Genomic DNA, 20,108 nt, shown 5'->3' with positions numbered 1-20,108 from the left:
ATTTTACTTTATTCTTATATTTTATTTATTTATTTTATTATTATTTTTTACAATAATATTTTATATTATTTTTTTATTTAATATTTTAATTTTTTTATTTTTTATTTTACTTTATTTTTATATTTTATTTATTTATTTTATTATTATTTTTACTATAATATTTTATAGTATTATTTTATTTAATTATTTTAATTTTTTTTTATTTTACTTTATTTTTATATTTTATTTATTTATTTTATTATTTTTTTATTATAATATTTTATATTGTTTTTTTATTTAATTATTTTATTATTTTATTTTTTATTTTACTTTATTTTTATATTTTATTTATTTATTTTATTATTATTTTTACTATAATATTTTATATTTTTTTAAAATTAATTATTTTAATTTTTTATTTTTTATTTTACTTTATTTTTATATTTTATTTATTTATTTCATTATTATTTTTACTATAATATTTTATATTATTTTTTATTTATTTTATTTTTTTATTTTACTTTATTTTTATATTTTATTTATTTATTTTATTATTATTTTTACTATAATATTTTATAGTATTATTTTATTTAATTATTTTAATTTTTTATTTTTTATTTTACTTTATTTTTATATTTTATTTATTTATTTTATTATTATTTTTACTATAATATTTTATATTATTTTTTATGTAATTATTTAATTTTTTATTTTTTATTTTACTTTATTTTTATATTTTATTTATTTATTTTATTATTATCTTTACTATAATATTTTATAGTATTATTTTATTTAATTATTTTAATTTTTTATTTTACTTTATTTTTATATTTTATTTATTTTATTTAATATTTTATTTATTTTATTTTATTATTTCCCTTTTTTTTCCCGCAGCGTGTCTGAGGGCTGGCGGCTGGTGCTGCCCCTGGTGCTGCCCTGGTTCTACCCCGAGCTGTCCCTGCTGTACCTGCTGCGCCACCAGCGCGGGGACGGCCTTTACTGCTGGGGGCTCGTCCGGGTCAGCCGCCTCCCCGACCTGCAGCTCCTGCGCCTCCTGCACGTCCACCGGTAACACAGAAATTATTTATATCCATCTCTCCATCCCAGGAGGGAGAAAAAAATATATTGGAGTTGGTGGGTTGATCGTTGGGTTTGTTTTTTTAAATAGGAGTCGGTTCGGTGTGGGGAAATTTCTGAATTTTTTTCGGCGTCAAATGGTCCAGGGTTTAGGAAAGAGAAAATTCGCCAATTTTTGGGCTCAAATGGTTCAGGATTTAGAAAAGGAATGGAAAATTCCTAAATTCTTGGGCTTGGAAAAATAATTGAAAATTCCCAAATTCTTGGGTCCAAATAATCCAGGATTTAGGAAACGGAAAATTCCCCAATTTTTGGCCTCAAATGGACCAGGATTTAGGAATGGTTTGGAAAAGGAATGGAAAATTCCCAAATATTTGGCTCCAAATTATCCGGGATTTGGAATTGGAAAATTCCCAAATTCTGGGCTCCAAATCACCCAGGATTTAGGAAATGGTGTGGAAAAATAATTGAAAATTCCCAAATCCTTGGCTCCAAATTCTTGGCTCCAAATGGTCCAGGATTTGGAAATGGTTTGGAAAAATAATTGAAAATTCCCGAGTTCTTGGGTCCAAATAATCCAAGATTTAGGAAATGGTTTGGAAAAGGAATGAAAAATTCTCAAAATCTTGGTTCTAAATCTATCAGGATTTAGGAAATGGAAAGTTCCCAAATTCTGGGCTTCAAATCCTCCAGGATTTAGGAATGGCTTAAAAAAGGAATGGCAAAATCCCAAATTTCTTGGCTCCAAATTGCCCAGGATTTGGGAAATGGTGTGAAAAAATAATTGAAAATTCCCAAATCCTTGGCTCCAAATTCTTGGCTCCAAATCATGCAGGATTTGGAAACGGTTTGGATAATTCCCAAATTTCTGTGCTCCAAATGATACAAGATTTGGAAATAACTTGGAAAAGGAATGGAAAATTCCATCTGGAATCCATCCAAAATCCCACGTTTCCCTTTTTCCCAGGGACCTTTGGCCTCTCAACGATCTCAACCTGAGCCCAAACCAGGTGAGAACACGGGACACGGGACACGGGACACGGGACACGGGACACGTGACACGGGACACGGGACACGGGGCACGGGACACGGGACACGGGACATGGGACACGGGGCACGGGGCACGGGGCACGGGACACGGGACATGGGACACGGGACACGGGACACGGGACACGGGACACGGGACACGGGACACGGGACGGGGGACACGGGACACGGGACACGGGACACGGGATATGGGACACGGGACACGGGACACGGGACACGGGACATGGGACACGGGACACAGAACACAGAACATGGGACACGGGACACGGGACACGAGACACGGGACACGGGACACGGGACATGGGACACGGGACACGGGACACGGGACACGGGACATGGGACACGGGACATGGGACACGGGACACGGGACATGGGACACGGGACATGGGACACGGGACACGGGACACGGGACATGGGACACGGGACACGGGACATGAGACACGAGACACAGGACACGGGACACGGGACATGGGACACGGGACATGGGACATGGGACACGGGACACAGGACACGGGACACGGGACACGGGACACGGGACATGGGACACGGGACACGGGACATGGGACATGGGACACGGGACACGGGAATGGGACACGGGACACGGGACACGGGACACGGGACATGGGACATGGGACACGGGACACGGGACACGGGACACGGGACATGGGACATGGGACACGGGACATGGGACACGGGACACAGGACACGGGACACGGGACATGGGACACGGGACACGGGACACGGGACACGGGACATGGGACATGGGACACGGGACATGGGACACGGGACAGGGGACATGGGACACGGGACATGGGACATGGCACACGGGACACGGGACATGGGACACGGGACACGGGACATGGGACACGGGACACAGGACACGGGACACGGGACATGGGACACGGGACACGGGACACGGGACATGGGACATGGCACACGGGACACGGGACATGGGACACGGGACACGGGACATGGGACACGGGACATGGGACACGGAACATGGGACACGGGACATGGGACATGGCACACGGGACACGGGACACGGGACACGGGACATGGGACACGGAACATGGGACACAGAACATGGGACACGGGACACGGGACACGGGACACGGGACATGGGACACGGGACATGGGACACAGGACATGGGACACGGGACACAAGACACGGGACACGGGACATGGGACACGGGACACGGGACATGGGACACGGGACATGGGACACGGGACATGGGACACGGGATATGGGACATGGGACACACGAGACATGGGACACGGGACACGGGACACGGGACACGGGACACGGGACATGGGACAAGGGACACGGGACATGGGACAAGGGACACAGGACACGGGACACAGGACACGGGACACGGGACACGGGACACGGGACATGGGAATAGGACACGGGACATGGGACACGGGACACGGGACACGGGACACGGGACACGGGACATGGGACATAGGAATGAGACACGGGACACGGGACACGGGACATGGGAAACGGGACATGGGACACGGGACACGGGACACGGGACATGGGACACGGGACATGGGACATGGCACACGGGACATGGGACACGGGACACGGGACACGGGACATGGGACACGGGACACGGGACACGGGACATGGGACATGGGACACGGGACACGGGACACGGGACACGGGACACGGGACATGGGACACGGGACACGGGACACGGGACATGGGACACGAGACATGGGACACGAGACATGGGACACGGGACACAAGACACGGGACACGGGACATGGGACACGGGACACGGGACATGGGACACGGGACATGGGACACGGGACATGGGACACGGGATATGGGACATGGGACACACGAGACATGGGACACGGGACACGGGACACGGGACATGGGACACGGGACACGGGACATGGGACACAGGACACGGGACATGGGACACGGGACACGGGACATGGGACACGGGACACGGGACACGGGACATGGGACACGGGACATGGGACACGGGATATGGGACATGGGACACACGAGACATGGGACACGGGACATGGGACACGGGACACGGGACACGGGACACGGGACATGGGAATGGGACACGGGACACGGGACATGGGAATAGGACACGGGACACGGGACACGGGACACAGGACACGGGACACGGGACATGGGACATGGGACACGGGACATGGGACACGGGACATGGGACATGGGACACGGGACACAGGACACGGGACACGGGACACGGGACACGGGACATGGGACACGGGACACGGGACATGGGACACGGGACATGGGACATGGGACACGGGACACGGGACACGGGACACGGGACACGGGACACGGGACATGGGACACGGGACACGGGACATGGGACATGGGACATGGGACACGGGACATGGGACATGGGACACAGGACATGGGACATGGCACACGGGACACGGGACATGGGACACGGGACACGGGACACAGGACACGGGACATGGGACACGGGACACGGGACACGGGACATGGGACACGGGACATGGGACACGGGACATGGGACACGGGATATGGGACATGGGACACACGAGACATGGGACACGGGACACGGGACACGGGACACGGGACACGGGACATGGGACACGGGACACGGGACACGGGACATGGGACACAGGACACGGGACACGGGACACGGGACATGGGACACGGGACACGGGACACGGGACATGGGACACGGGACATGGGACACGGGACACGGGACACGGGACATGGGACACGGGACATGGGACACAGGACATGGGACACGGGACATGGGACATGGCACACGGGACATGGGACACGGGACACGGGACATGGGACACGGGACATGGGACATGGGACACACGAGACATGGGACACGGGACATGGGACATGGCACACGGGACATGGGACACGGGACACGGGACATGGGACACGGGACATGGGACACGGAACATGGGACACGGGACATGGGACATGGCACACGGGACACGGGACACGGGACACGGGACATGGGACACGGGACATGGGACACAGGACATGGGACACGGGACACAAGACACGGGACACGGGACATGGGACACGGGACACGGGACATGGGACACGGGACATGGGACACGGGACATGGGACACGGGATATGGGACATGGGACACACGAGACATGGGACACGGGACACGGGACACGGGACACGGGACACGGGACATGGGACAAGGGACACGGGACATGGGACAAGGGACACAGGACACGGGACACAGGACACGGGACACGGGACACGGGACACGGGACATGGGAATAGGACACGGGACATGGGACACGGGACACGGGACATGAGACACGGGACATGGGACATAGGAATGAGACACGGGACACGGGACACGGGACATGGGAAACGGGACATGGGACACGGGACACGGGACACGGGACATGGGACACGGGACATGGGACATGGCACACGGGACATGGGACACGGGACACGGGACACGGGACATGGGACACGGGACACGGGACACGGGACATGGGACATGGGACACGGGACACGGGACACGGGACACGGGACACGGGACATGGGACACGGGACACGGGACACGGGACATGGGACACGAGACATGGGACACGAGACATGGGACACGGGACACAAGACACGGGACACGGGACATGGGACACGGGACACGGGACATGGGACACGGGACATGGGACACGGGATATGGGACATGGGACACACGAGACATGGGACACGGGACACGGGACACGGGACACGGGACACGGGACATGGGACACGGGACACGGGACATGGGACACAGGACACGGGACACGGGACACGGGACATGGGACACGGGACACGGGACACGGGACATGGGACACGGGACATGGGACACGGGATATGGGACATGGGACACACGAGACATGGGACACGGGACATGGGACACGGGACACGGGACACGGGACACGGGACATGGGAATGGGACACGGGACACGGGACATGGGAATAGGACACGGGACACGGGACACGGGACACAGGACACGGGACACGGGACATGGGACATGGGACACGGGACATGGGACACGGGACATGGGACATGGGACACGGGACACAGGACACGGGACACGGGACACGGGACACGGGACATGGGACACGGGACACGGGACATGGGACACGGGACATGGGACATGGGACACGGGACACAGGACACGGGACATGGGACATGGGACACGGGACACGGGACACGGGACATGGGACATGGGACACAGGACACGGGACACGGGACACGGGACACGGGACATGGGACACGGGACACGGGACATGGGACATGGGACATGGGACACGGGACATGGGACATGGGACACAGGACATGGGACATGGCACACGGGACACGGGACATGGGACACGGGACACGGGACACAGGACACGGGACATGGGACACGGGACATGGGACACGGGACATGGGACACGGGATATGGGACATGGGACACACGAGACATGGGACACGGGACACGGGACACGGGACACGGGACACGGGACATGGGACACGGGACACGGGACACGGGACATGGGACACAGGACACGGGACACGGGACACGGGACATGGGACACGGGACACGGGACACGGGACATGGGACACGGGACATGGGACACGGGATATGGGACATGGGACACACGAGACATGGGACACGGGACATGGGACACGGGACACGGGACACGGGACACGGGCCACGGGACATGGGAATGGGACACGGGACACGGGACATGGGAATAGGACACGGGACACGGGACACGGGACACAGGACACGGGACATGGGACATGGGACACGGGACATGGGACACGGGACATGGGACATGGGACACGGGACACGGGACACGGGACATGGGACACGGGACACGGGACATGGGACACGGGACATGGGACATGGGACACGGGACACAGGACACGGGACATGGGACATGGGACACGGGACACGGGACACGGGACATGGGACATGGGACACGGGACACGGGACACGGGACACGGGACACGGGACATGGGACACGGGACACGGGACATGGGACATGGGACATGGGACACGGGACACGGGACACGGGACACGGGACATGGGACATGGGACATGGGACACGGGACATGGGACATGGGACACAGGACATGGGACATGGCACACGGGACACGGGACATGGGACACGGGACACGGGACACAGGACACGGGACATGGGACACGGGACATGGGACACGGAACATGGGACATGGGACACGGGACACGGGACAGGGGACACGGAACATGGGACACAGAACATGGGACACGGGACACGGGACACGGGACACGGGACATGGGACACGGGACATGGGACACAGGACATGGGACACGGGACACAAGACACGGGACACGGGACATGGGACACGGGACACGGGACATGGGACACGGGACATGGGACACGGGACATGGGACACGGGATATGGGACATGGGACACACGAGACATGGGACACGGGACACGGGACACGGGACACGGGACATGGGACAAGGGACACGGGACATGGGACAAGGGACACAGGACACGGGACACAGGACACGGGACACGGGACACGGGACACGGGACATGGGAATAGGACACGGGACATGGGACACGGGACACGGGACATGAGACACGGGACATGGGACATAGGAATGAGACACGGGACACGGGACACGGGACATGGGAAACGGGACATGGGACACGGGACACGGGACACGGGACATGGGACACGGGACATGGGACATGGCACACGGGACATGGGACACGGGACACGGGACACGGGACATGGGACACGGGACACGGGACATGGGACATGGGACACGGGACACGGGACACGGGACACGGGACACGGGACATGGGACACGGGACACGGGACACGGGACATGGGACACGAGACATGGGACACGAGACATGGGACACGGGACACAAGACACGGGACACGGGACATGGGACACGGGACACGGGACATGGGACACGGGACATGGGACACGGGACATGGGACACGGGATATGGGACATGGGACACACGAGACATGGGACACGGGACACGGGACACGGGACACGGGACACGGGACATGGGACACGGGACACGGGACATGGGACACAGGACACGGGACACGGGACACGGGACATGGGACACGGGACACGGGACACGGGACATGGGACACGGGACATGGGACACGGGATATGGGACATGGGACACACGAGACATGGGACACGGGACATGGGACACGGGACACGGGACACGGGACACGGGACATGGGAATGGGACACGGGACACGGGACATGGGAATAGGACACGGGACACGGGACACGGGACACAGGACACGGGACACGGGACATGGGACATGGGACACGGGACATGGGACACGGGACATGGGACATGGGACACGGGACACAGGACACGGGACACGGGACACGGGACACGGGACATGGGACACGGGACACGGGACATGGGACACGGGACATGGGACATGGGACACGGGACACAGGACACGGGACATGGGACATGGGACACGGGACACGGGACACGGGACATGGGACATGGGACACGGGACACGGGACACGGGACATGGGACATGGGACATGGGACACGGGACACGGGACATGGGACATGGGACATGGGACATGGGACACGGGACACGGGACACGGGACATGGGACATGGGACACGGGACACGGGACACGGGACATGGGACATGGGACATGGGACACGGGACACGGGACACGGGACACGGGACATGGGACACGGGACACGGGACATGAGACACGGGACATGGGACATAGGAATGAGACACGGGACACGGGACACGGGACATGGGAAACGGGACATGGGACACGGGACACGGGACACGGGACATGGGACACGGGACATGGGACATGGCACACGGGACATGGGACACGGGACACGGGACACGGGACATGGGACACGGGACACGGGACATGGGACATGGGACACGGGACACGGGACACGGGACACGGGACACGGGACATGGGACACGGGACACGGGACACGGGACATGGGACACGAGACATGGGACACGAGACATGGGACACGGGACACAAGACACGGGACACGGGACATGGGACACGGGACACGGGACATGGGACACGGGACATGGGACACGGGACATGGGACACGGGATATGGGACATGGGACACACGAGACATGGGACACGGGACACGGGACACGGGACACGGGACACGGGACATGGGACACGGGACACGGGACATGGGACACAGGACACGGGACACGGGACACGGGACATGGGACACGGGACACGGGACACGGGACATGGGACACGGGACATGGGACACGGGATATGGGACATGGGACACACGAGACATGGGACACGGGACATGGGACACGGGACACGGGACACGGGACACGGGACATGGGAATGGGACACGGGACACGGGACATGGGAATAGGACACGGGACACGGGACACGGGACACAGGACACGGGACACGGGACATGGGACATGGGACACGGGACATGGGACACGGGACATGGGACATGGGACACGGGACACAGGACACGGGACACGGGACACGGGACACGGGACATGGGACACGGGACACGGGACATGGGACACGGGACATGGGACATGGGACACGGGACACAGGACACGGGACATGGGACATGGGACACGGGACACGGGACACGGGACATGGGACATGGGACACGGGACACGGGACACGGGACATGGGACATGGGACATGGGACACGGGACACGGGACATGGGACATGGGACATGGGACATGGGACACGGGACACGGGACACGGGACATGGGACATGGGACACGGGACACGGGACACGGGACATGGGACATGGGACATGGGACACGGGACACGGGACACGGGACACGGGACATGGGACACGGGACACGGGACATGGGACATGGGACATGGGACACGGGACATGGGACATGGGACACAGGACATGGGACATGGCACACGGGACACGGGACATGGGACACGGGACACGGGACACAGGACACGGGACATGGGACACGGGACATGGGACACGGGACATGGGACACGGGATATGGGACATGGGACACACGAGACATGGGACACGGGACACGGGACACGGGACACGGGACACGGGACATGGGACACGGGACACGGGACACGGGACATGGGACACAGGACACGGGACACGGGACACGGGACATGGGACACGGGACACGGGACACGGGACATGGGACACGGGACATGGGACACGGGATATGGGACATGGGACACACGAGACATGGGACACGGGACATGGGACACGGGACACGGGACATGGGAATGGGACACGGGACACGGGACATGGGAATAGGACACGGGACACGGGACACGGGACACAGGACACGGGACATGGGACATGGGACACGGGACATGGGACACGGGACATGGGACATGGGACACGGGACACGGGACACGGGACATGGGACACGGGACACGGGACATGGGACACGGGACATGGGACATGGGACACGGGACACAGGACACGGGACATGGGACATGGGACACGGGACACGGGACACGGGACATGGGACATGGGACACGGGACACGGGACACGGGACACGGGACACGGGACATGGGACACGGGACACGGGACATGGGACATGGGACATGGGACACGGGACACGGGACACAGGACACGGGACATGGGACACGGGACATGGGACACGGAACATGGGACATGGGACACGGGACACGGGACAGGGGACACGGGACATGGGACACGGGACACAGAACATGGGACACGGGACACGGGACACGAGACACGGGACACGGGACACGGGAATGGGACACGGGACATGGGACACGGGACACGGGACATGGGACACGGAACATGGGACACAGGACACGGGACACGGGACATGGGACACGGGACACGGGACATGGGACACGGGACATGGGACACGGGACATGGGACACGGGATATGGGACATGGGACACACGAGACATGGGACACGGGACACGGGACACGGGACATGGGACACGGGACACGGGACACGGGACACGGGACACGGGACATGGGACAAGGGACACGGGACATGGGACAAGGGACACAGGACACGGGACACAGGACACGGGACACGGGACACGGGACACGGGACATGGGAATAGGACACGGGACACGGGACACGGGACATGGGACACGGGACACGGGACACGGGACACGGGACACGGGACATGGGACAAGGGACACGGGACATGGGACAAGGGACACAGGACACGGGACACAGGACACGGGACACGGGACACGGGACACGGGACATGGGAATAGGACACGGGACACGGGACACGGGACATGGGACACGGGACATGGGACATAGGAATGAGACACGGGACACGGGACACGGGACATGGGACACGGGACATGGGACATGGGACACGGGACATGGGACATGGGACATGGCACACGGGACATGGGACACGGGACACGGGACATGGGACACGGGACACGGGACATGGGACACGGAACATGGGACACGGGACATGGGACACGGGACACGGGACACGGGACACGGGACATGGGACACGGGACATGGGACACGGGACATGGGACACGGGACACGGGACACGGGACACGAGACCTGGGACACGGGACATGGGACACGGGACATGGGACACGGGACACGGGACATGGGACACGGGACATGGGACACGGGACATGGGACACGGGATATGGGACATGGGACACACGAGACATGGGACACGGGACACGGGACACGGGACATGGGACATGGGAATAGGACACGGGACACGGGACATGGGACACGGGACATGGGACACGGGACACGGGACATGGGACATGGGACATGGGACATGGGACACGGGACACGGGACACGGGACACGGGACACGGGACATGGGACACGGGACAGGGGACATGGGACACGGGACACGGGACACGGGACACGGGACACGGGACATGGGACACGGGACACGGGACATGGGACACGGGACAGGGGACATGGGACACGGGACACGGGACACGGGACACGGGACACGGGACATGGGACACGGGATATGGGACATGGGACACACGAGACATGGGACACGGGACATGGGACACGGGACACGGGACACGGGACACGGGACACGGGACATGGGAATGGGACACGGGACACGGGACATGGGACACGGGACACGGGACACGGGACACGGGACATGGGACACATGAACTGGGATATTCTGGGATGACTCTGGAATTCCGAGGATTCCCGAGGTCTCCGTGTATTTCCAGAGCCGTTCCCTGGTCAAGGACAAATGTTTCCTGTCGGCCACGGAGTGTCTGCAGAGACTCATGTGAGTCACGGAATTCCCAACAAAATCCTGGGAATTTGGGGGGGAAAATCCAGGAATTGGAATGTTTAAGAACCATTTTGAGATTCAGAATTCCCACTGAAATCCCGGGAATTTTTCAGGGAAAATCCAGGAATTTGAATGTTTAAAATCCATTCCAGGTCTCAGAATTCCCACTGAAATCCTGGGAATTTTTGGAGAGAATATCCAGGAATTTGAATGTTTAAAATCATTCCGCGTCTTGGAATTCCTGCTGAAATCCCAGGAATTTTTCAGGGAAAATCCAAGTATTTGAATGTTTAAAAACCATTCTGGGTCTCAGAATTCCCACTGAAATCACAGGACTTTTTGGGAGAAAATCCAGAAATTTGAATGTTTAAAAACAATTCTGGGTCTTGGAATTCCCACTGAAATCCTGGGAATTTTTTTTTGGAAAATCCAAAAATTGGAATGTTTAAAAACCATTCCAGGTCTCGGAATTCCCACTGAAATCCTGGGAATTTTTGGGGGAAATCCAAGAATTGGAATGTTAAAAAAAAATCATTCTGGATCTTGGAATTCCCACTGAAATCCTGGGAATTTTCTGGGGGAAAATCCAGGAATTTGAATGTTTAAAATCCATTCCAGGTCTCAGAATTCCCACTGAAATCCTGGGAATTTTTGGGGGAAATGCTGGAAATTTGAATGTTCAAAAACCATTCCAGGTCTTGGAATTCCCACTGAAATCCTGGGGTTTCTTTTAGGAAAATCCAGGAATTTGAATGTTTAAAATCATTCTGGGTCTCGGAATTCCCACTGAAATCCTGGGAATTTTTGGGGGAAATCCAAGAATTGGAATGTTAAAAAAAAATCATTCTGGATCTTGGAATTCCCTCTGAAATCCTGGGAATTTTCTGGGGGAAAATCCAGGAATTTGTAGCTGTTTAAAAACCATTCCAGGGCCATTCCATTCGTTATTTAAGGAAAAGGATCTGCAGGAATTGTCCATCCCACACTGGAGACATCAGGAATGTTCTGTTCCACCTTGGAGATCCCAGGAACGTCCCATCCCATAAATCCTTTCTTTCCTAATTTATTTTTTCCTTCAAATCCCTTTTTCCTGGTCTCAAATTTCCCATTTTTTTTCCCCTCTCCCCCTCATCCCCATGGTGGATCCCGGTGAGAAGCTGGAGACCCTCCAGACGAGGAACTCCAAGGAACGTCCCATCCCATAAATCCTGCATAAAATTGGGATAATTTTTTTTTTTAATCCCAATTTTTTTCCATTTAAATCCCATTTTCCTGGACTCAATTTCCCCATTATTTTCCCCTCTCCCCCCAGCCCCACGGTGGACCCTGTGGAGAGGCTGGAGACGCTCCAGACGAGGAACTCCAGAAATGTCCCATTTCCCATTGGAGATCCCAAGAACGTCCCATCCCATAAATCCTTCCATCCCCAATTTTTCCCTTCAAATCCCATTTTTCCACACTCACCTTTCCCATTATTTTCCCCTCTCCCTTCCAGCCCCACGGTGGATCCCGGTGAGAAACTGGAGACCCTCCAGACGAGGAACTCCAACAGTGTCCCTTTTCCCATTGGAGATCCCAAGAACGTCCCATCCCATAAATCCTGAATAAAAATTTATATTTTATCCCAATTTTTCCTTTCAAATCCCATTTTCCTGGACTCACCTTTCCCATTATTTTCCCCTCTCCCCCCAGCACGACGGTGGACCCCAGGGAGAAGCTGGAGACCCTCCAGACGAGGAACTCCAGAAATGTCCCATTTCCCACTTGGGAGATCCCAAGAACGTCCCATCCCATAAATCCTTCCATCCCCAATTTTTCCCTTCAAATCCCGTTTTTCCAGACTCACCTTTCCCATTTATTTTTTCCCCTCTCTCCTCCAGCACAACGGTGGATCCTGTGGAGAAGCTGGAGATCCTCCAGATGAGGAACTCCAATAATGTCCCATTTCCCATTGGAGATCCCAAGAACGTCCCATCCCATAAATCCTGGATAAAAAATTATTTTTTATCCCAATTTCTTCCATTTAAATCCCATTTTTTTGGACTCAATTTCCCCATTTTATTTCCCCTCTCCCTTCCAGCACGACGGTGGACCCTGTGGAGAAGCTGGAGACCCTCCAGACGAGGAACTCCAGAAATATCCCTTTTTTCCATTGGAGATCCCAAGAACGTCCCATCCCATAAATCCTTCCATCCCCATTTTTTTTAATTTAAATCCCATTTTTCCAGACTCATCTTTCCCATTATTTCCCCTCTCCCCTCCAGCCCCACGGTGGACCCTGTGGAGAAGCTGGAGACCCTCCAGACGAGGATCTCCAAGGAACGTCCCATCCCATAAATCCTGCATAAAATTGGGATAATTTTTTTTTTTTAATCCCAATTTTTTTTCCCTTCAAATCCCATTTTTCCGGACTCAATTTTCCCATTATTTTCCCCTTTCCCCTCCAGCCCCACGGTGGATCCTCCAGGAGAAGCTGGAGACGCTCCAGATGAGGAACTCCAGAAATGTCCCATTTCCCATTGGAGATCCCAATAACATCCCATCCCATAAATCCTTCCATCCCCAATTTTTCCCTTCAAATCCCTTTTTCCTGGACTCACTTTTCCCATTATTTTTCCCTCCCCTCCATCACCACGGTGGACCCTGTGGAGAAGCTGGAGACCCTCCAGACGAGGAACTCCAAACAACGTCCCATCCCATAAATCCTGCATAAAAATTTATTTTTTATCCCAATTTTTCCCTTCAAATCCCATTTTCCTGGACTCAATTTCCCCATTATTTTCCCCTCTCCCCTCCAGCCCCACGGTGGACCCTCCAGGAGAAACTGGAGACCCTCCAGACGAGGATCTCCAAGGAACGTCCCATCCCATAAATCCTGCATAAAATTGGGATACTTTTTTTTTTTAATCCCAATTTTTTTTCCTTCAAATCCCATTTTTCCGGACTCAATTTTCCCATTCTTTTCCCTCTCCCCCCAGCCCCACGGTGGACCCTCCAGGAGAAGCTGGAGACCCTCCAGGAGAGGAACTCCAGTAATGTCCCATTTCCCACTTGGGAGATCCCAAGAACGTCCCATCCCATAAATCCTTCCATCCCCAATTTTTCCCTTCAAATCCCGTTTTTCCAGACTCACCTTTCCCATTTATTTTTTCCCCTCTCCCCTCCCACACAACGGTGGACCCCGTGGAGAAGCTGGAGACCCTCCAGACGAGGAACTCCAACAGTGTCCCTTTTCCCATTGGAGATCCCAAGAACATCCCATCCCATAAATCCTGAATAAAAATTTATATTTTATCCCAATTTTTTTCCATTTAAATCCCTTTTTTTGACTCAATTTCCCCATTTTATTTTCCCCTCTCCCCCCAGCACGACGGTGGACCCGGTGGAGAAGCTGGAGACCCTCAGGAGAACCCTGGAGGAGCTGGAGGTGTCGGCGAGCCGCGCGCGGGGCCGGCCGCGCCGCCTGCCCATGGACGAGCTCCTGCCCCTCCTGCTCTTCGTCGTCGCCCGCGCCAGGTCCATGAACATTCCCAATTTTCTCCCTCTGGAATATTCTCCAGATGGGGAATTCCAGAATTTGGGGTTTGGGGTTGGAGGGATTTGGGGGTTTGGGTTTTTTTGGGGTTTTTTTTTGAAGGTGTGGTCGGGTTTTTGGGGTATGAAGTGGTTGTGGAATTTTGGGGTGTTTGTGGTTTATCCCAAAAATAAATGGGAAATGGGATTGTTTTATTATGGAATTCCGGAGTTTCCGTGTGTTATCCCAAAGATAAATGGGAAATGGGATTGTTTTATTATGGAATTCCGGAGTTTCCACGTGTTATCCCAAAGATAATTGGGAAATGGGATTGTTTTATTATGGAATTCCGGAGTTTCTGTGGTTTATCCCAAAGATAAATGGGAAATGGGATTGTTTTATTATGGAATTCCGGGGTTTCCGTGTGTTATCCCAAAGATAATTGGGAAATGGGATTGTTTTATTATGGAATTCCAGAGTTTCTGTGGTTTATCCCAAAGATAAATGGGAAATGGGATTGTTTTATTACGGAATTCCGGAGTTTCTGTGTGTTATCCCAAAAATAGATGGGAAATGGGATTATTTTATCCCAGAATTCCAGAGTTTCCATCTTTTATCCATAAGGATGTTTGAAGGAAAATGAGATTAATTTTATCCCGGAATTCCAGAGTTTCCATCTCTCATCCCAGAGGATATTCCATGGTTTTCATGGAACATGAGATTGTATCCCAGAATTCCGGAGTTTCTGTGTGTTACCCCAAAAATAAATGGGAAATTGAGATTTGTTTTATCCCAGAATTCCAGAGTTTTTATCTCTCATCCTAAAGCACATTCTAACCCTAAAGCACATTCCAGTGTTTTCATGGAAAATGACATTATTTTATCCCAGAATTCCAGAGTTTCCATCACTTTTCCTAAAGGATATTTCATGGAAAATGAGATTAATTTTATCCCAGAATTCCAGAGTGTCCATGTCTTATCCCAGAGGATATTTGAGGGAAAATGAGATTAATTTTATCCTGGAATTCCAGAGTTTCCATCTCTCATCTCAGAGGATATTCCAGAGTTTTCATGGAATATGAGATTGTATCCCAGAATTCCGGAGTGTGTTGTGTGTTATCCCAAAGATAATTGGGAAATGGGATTGTTTTATTACGGAATTCCAGAGTTTCCACCTTTTATCCCAGAGAATATTCCAGGGTTTTCATGGAAAATGAGATTAATTTTATCCTGGAATTCCAGTTTCCATCTTTTATCCATAAGGATGTTTGAAGGAAAATGAGATTTGTTTTATCCCGGAATTCCAGAGTTTCCATCTCTCATCTCAGAGGATATTCCATGGTTTTCATGGAATATGAGATTGTATCCCAGAATTCCGGAGTGTGTTGTGTGTTATCCCAAAGATAATTGGGAAATGGGATTGTTTTATTACGGAATTCCAGAGTTTCCACCTTTTATCCCAGAGAATATTCCAGGGTTTTCATGGAAAATGAGATTAATTTTATCCTGGAATTCCAGAGTTTCCATCTTTTATCCATAAGGATGTTTGAAGGAAAATGAGATTTGTTTTATCCCGGAATTCCAGAGTTTCCATCTCTCATCTCAGAGGATATTCCAGAGTTTTCATGGAATATGAGATTGTATCCCAGAATTCCGGAGTTTCTGTGTGTTACCCCAAAAATAAATGGGAAATTGAGATTTGTTTTATCCCAGAATTCCAGAGTTTTTATCTCTCATCCTAAAGCACATTCCAGTGTTTTCATGGAAAATGACATTATTTTATCCCAGAATTCCAGAGTTTCCATCACTTTTCCTAAAGGATATTTCATGGAAAATGAGATTAATTTTATCCCAGAATTCCAGAGTGTCCATGTCTTATCCCAGAGGATATTTGAGGGAAAATGAGATTAATTTTATCCTGGAATTCCAGAGTTTCCATCTTTTATCCATAAGGATGTTTGAAGGAAAATGAGATTTGTTTTATCCCGGAATTCCAGAGTTTCCATCTCTCATCTCAGAGGATATTCCATGGTTTTCATGGAATATGAGATTGTATCCCAGAATTCCGGAGTGTGTTGTGTGTTATCCCAAAGATAATTGGGAAATGGGATTGTTTTATTACGGAATTCCAGAGTTTCCACCTTTTATCCCAGAGAATATTCCAGGGTTTTCATGGAAAATGAGATTAATTTTATCCTGGAATTCCAGAGTTTCCATCTTTTATCCATAAGGATGTTGGAAGGAAAATGAGATTTGTTTTATCCCGGAATTCCAGAGTTTCCATCTCTCATCTCAGAGGATATTCCAGAGTTTTCATGGAATATGAGATTGTATCCCAGAATTCCGGAGTTTCCGTGTGTTATCCCAAAGATAAATGGGAAATCGGATTATTTTATCCCAGAATTCCAGAGTTTCCATCTCTTATCCCAAAGACATTTGATGGAAAATGAGATTAATTTTATCCCAGAATTCCAGTGTGTCCATCTCTTATCCTAAAGGATATTTGAGGGAAAATGAGATTAATTTTATCCCAGAATTCCGAAATGTCTGGAATATTTGAGGGAAAATGAGACTTGTTTTATCCTGGAATCTCAGAGTTTCCACCTTTTATCCCAGAGGATATTCCATGGTTTTCATGGAACATGAGATTGTATCCCAGAATTCCGGAGTTTCCGTGTGTTATCCCAAAAATAAATGGGAAATGGGATTGTTTTATTATGGAATTCCGGAGTTTCCGTGTGTTATCCCAAAAATAGACGGGAAATGGGAGTTTCCATCTCTTATCTCCCAAAAAATTTGGATAATGGGAGGTCCCTGCCCATGGATCATTTTTAATCACCTTTCCAATCCAAACTCCTCTGGAATTCTGGGAATTTTTGAATTCTGGAATTTTGGGAGTTTTGGGAATTCTGGGATTTTTTTTGAAGTCGGGAATTCTGGAATTTTGGGATTCTGGGATTGTGGAATTCTGAGTTATTTTAGGATTCTGGGATTGTGGAAATTTGAGAATTCTGGGAGTTTTGGGAATTCTGGGATTCTGGGATTTTTTGAGTTCTGGGATTTCTGGGGATTCTGGGAACTTTGGAATTCTGGGATTGTGGAATTCTGGGTTATTTTAGGATTCTGGGATTCTGGGAAATTTGGGAATTCTGGGAGTTTTGGGAATTCTGGAATTCTGGGAATTCTGGGATTTTTTGAGTTCTGGGATTTCTGGGGATTCTGGGAATTTTGGAATTCTGGGATTGTGGGAATTCTGGGATTTCTGGGATATTGTGACTCTGGAATTCTGGGAATTTTTGAATTCAGGGAATTTTTGAATTTGAGGATTCTGGAATTCAGGGAACTTCAGAATTTGGGAATTCTGGTAATTCTACAATTCTGAGCCCCCAAATCCCTCCTGGAATCCACCTCCAGAATTCCAAATTTTCCCTCCTCCTCCTCCTCTCCAAAATTCCAAACCCCTCCCACATTTTCCCAAAATTTTGGGATTTATTTTCGCCAGGATCCAACACTTGGGAGCCGAAATCCACCTGATCCGGGACCTGACGGATCCGACGCCGCCGGGCGGGATCTGGGATTTCCTGCTGACAGCGCTTGAGGTCAGGAATCTCCTCTCCCAAAAAAAAATCCCAGGAATTTTCACCCAAAAATTCCAGATTTTCTGCACTGGGGTGGAATTTTTTTATGGGAGGGGAATTTAGAATCTCCTCTCCCAAAAAATCCTGGAATTTTTATCCAAAAATTCCAGATTTTCTGCACTGGGGTGGAATTTTTTTGTGGGAGGGAAATTTAGAATCTCCTCTCCAAAAAAATCCAGGAATTTTCACCCAAAAATTCCAGATTTTCTGCACTGGGGTGGAATTTTTTTGTGGGAGGGGAATTTAGAATCTCCTCTCCCAAAAAAATCCTGGAATTTTCACCCAAAAATTCCAGGAATTTTCACCCAAAAATTCCAGATTTTCTGCACTGGGATGAAATTTTTTGTGGGAGGGGAATTTAGAATCTCCTCTCCCAAAAAATCCTGGAATTTTTATCCAAAAATTCCAGATTTTCTGCACTGGGATGGAATTTTTTTGTGGGAGGGGAATTTAGAATCTCCTCTCCAAAAAAATCCAGGAATTTTCACTCAAAAATTCCAGATTTTCTGCACTGGGATTTTTTTTTTTTTTTTTTTTTTTTTTTTT

At 51.6% G+C, this 20,108-nt stretch overlaps 1 protein-coding gene across 1 annotated transcript in view; it reads left to right on the top strand.

The window, feature by feature from the left end:
- The window catches only part of ALS2CL (ALS2 C-terminal like), a 76,448-nt gene that overhangs the window by 51,554 nt on the left and 4,786 nt on the right, over nt 1-20,108 (top strand). Inside the window, exons 24-28 of the mRNA XM_083873320.1 lie at nt 874-1,047; nt 2,024-2,066; nt 12,343-12,404; nt 15,777-15,926; nt 19,427-19,523. Coding sequence (XP_083729446.1) covers nt 874-1,047; nt 2,024-2,066; nt 12,343-12,404; nt 15,777-15,926; nt 19,427-19,523 — 526 coding nt within the window. The remainder of the gene's footprint in view (nt 1-873; nt 1,048-2,023; nt 2,067-12,342; nt 12,405-15,776; nt 15,927-19,426; nt 19,524-20,108) is intronic.

Source organism: Zosterops lateralis (assembly GCF_965231275.1).
Source record: "Zosterops lateralis genome assembly, chromosome: 1".
Classification (NCBI taxonomy): domain Eukaryota; kingdom Metazoa; phylum Chordata; class Aves; order Passeriformes; family Zosteropidae; genus Zosterops; species Zosterops lateralis.
Note: the sequence above shows the minus strand (reverse complement) of the source record. Positions and strands in the feature narration are given on the sequence as shown.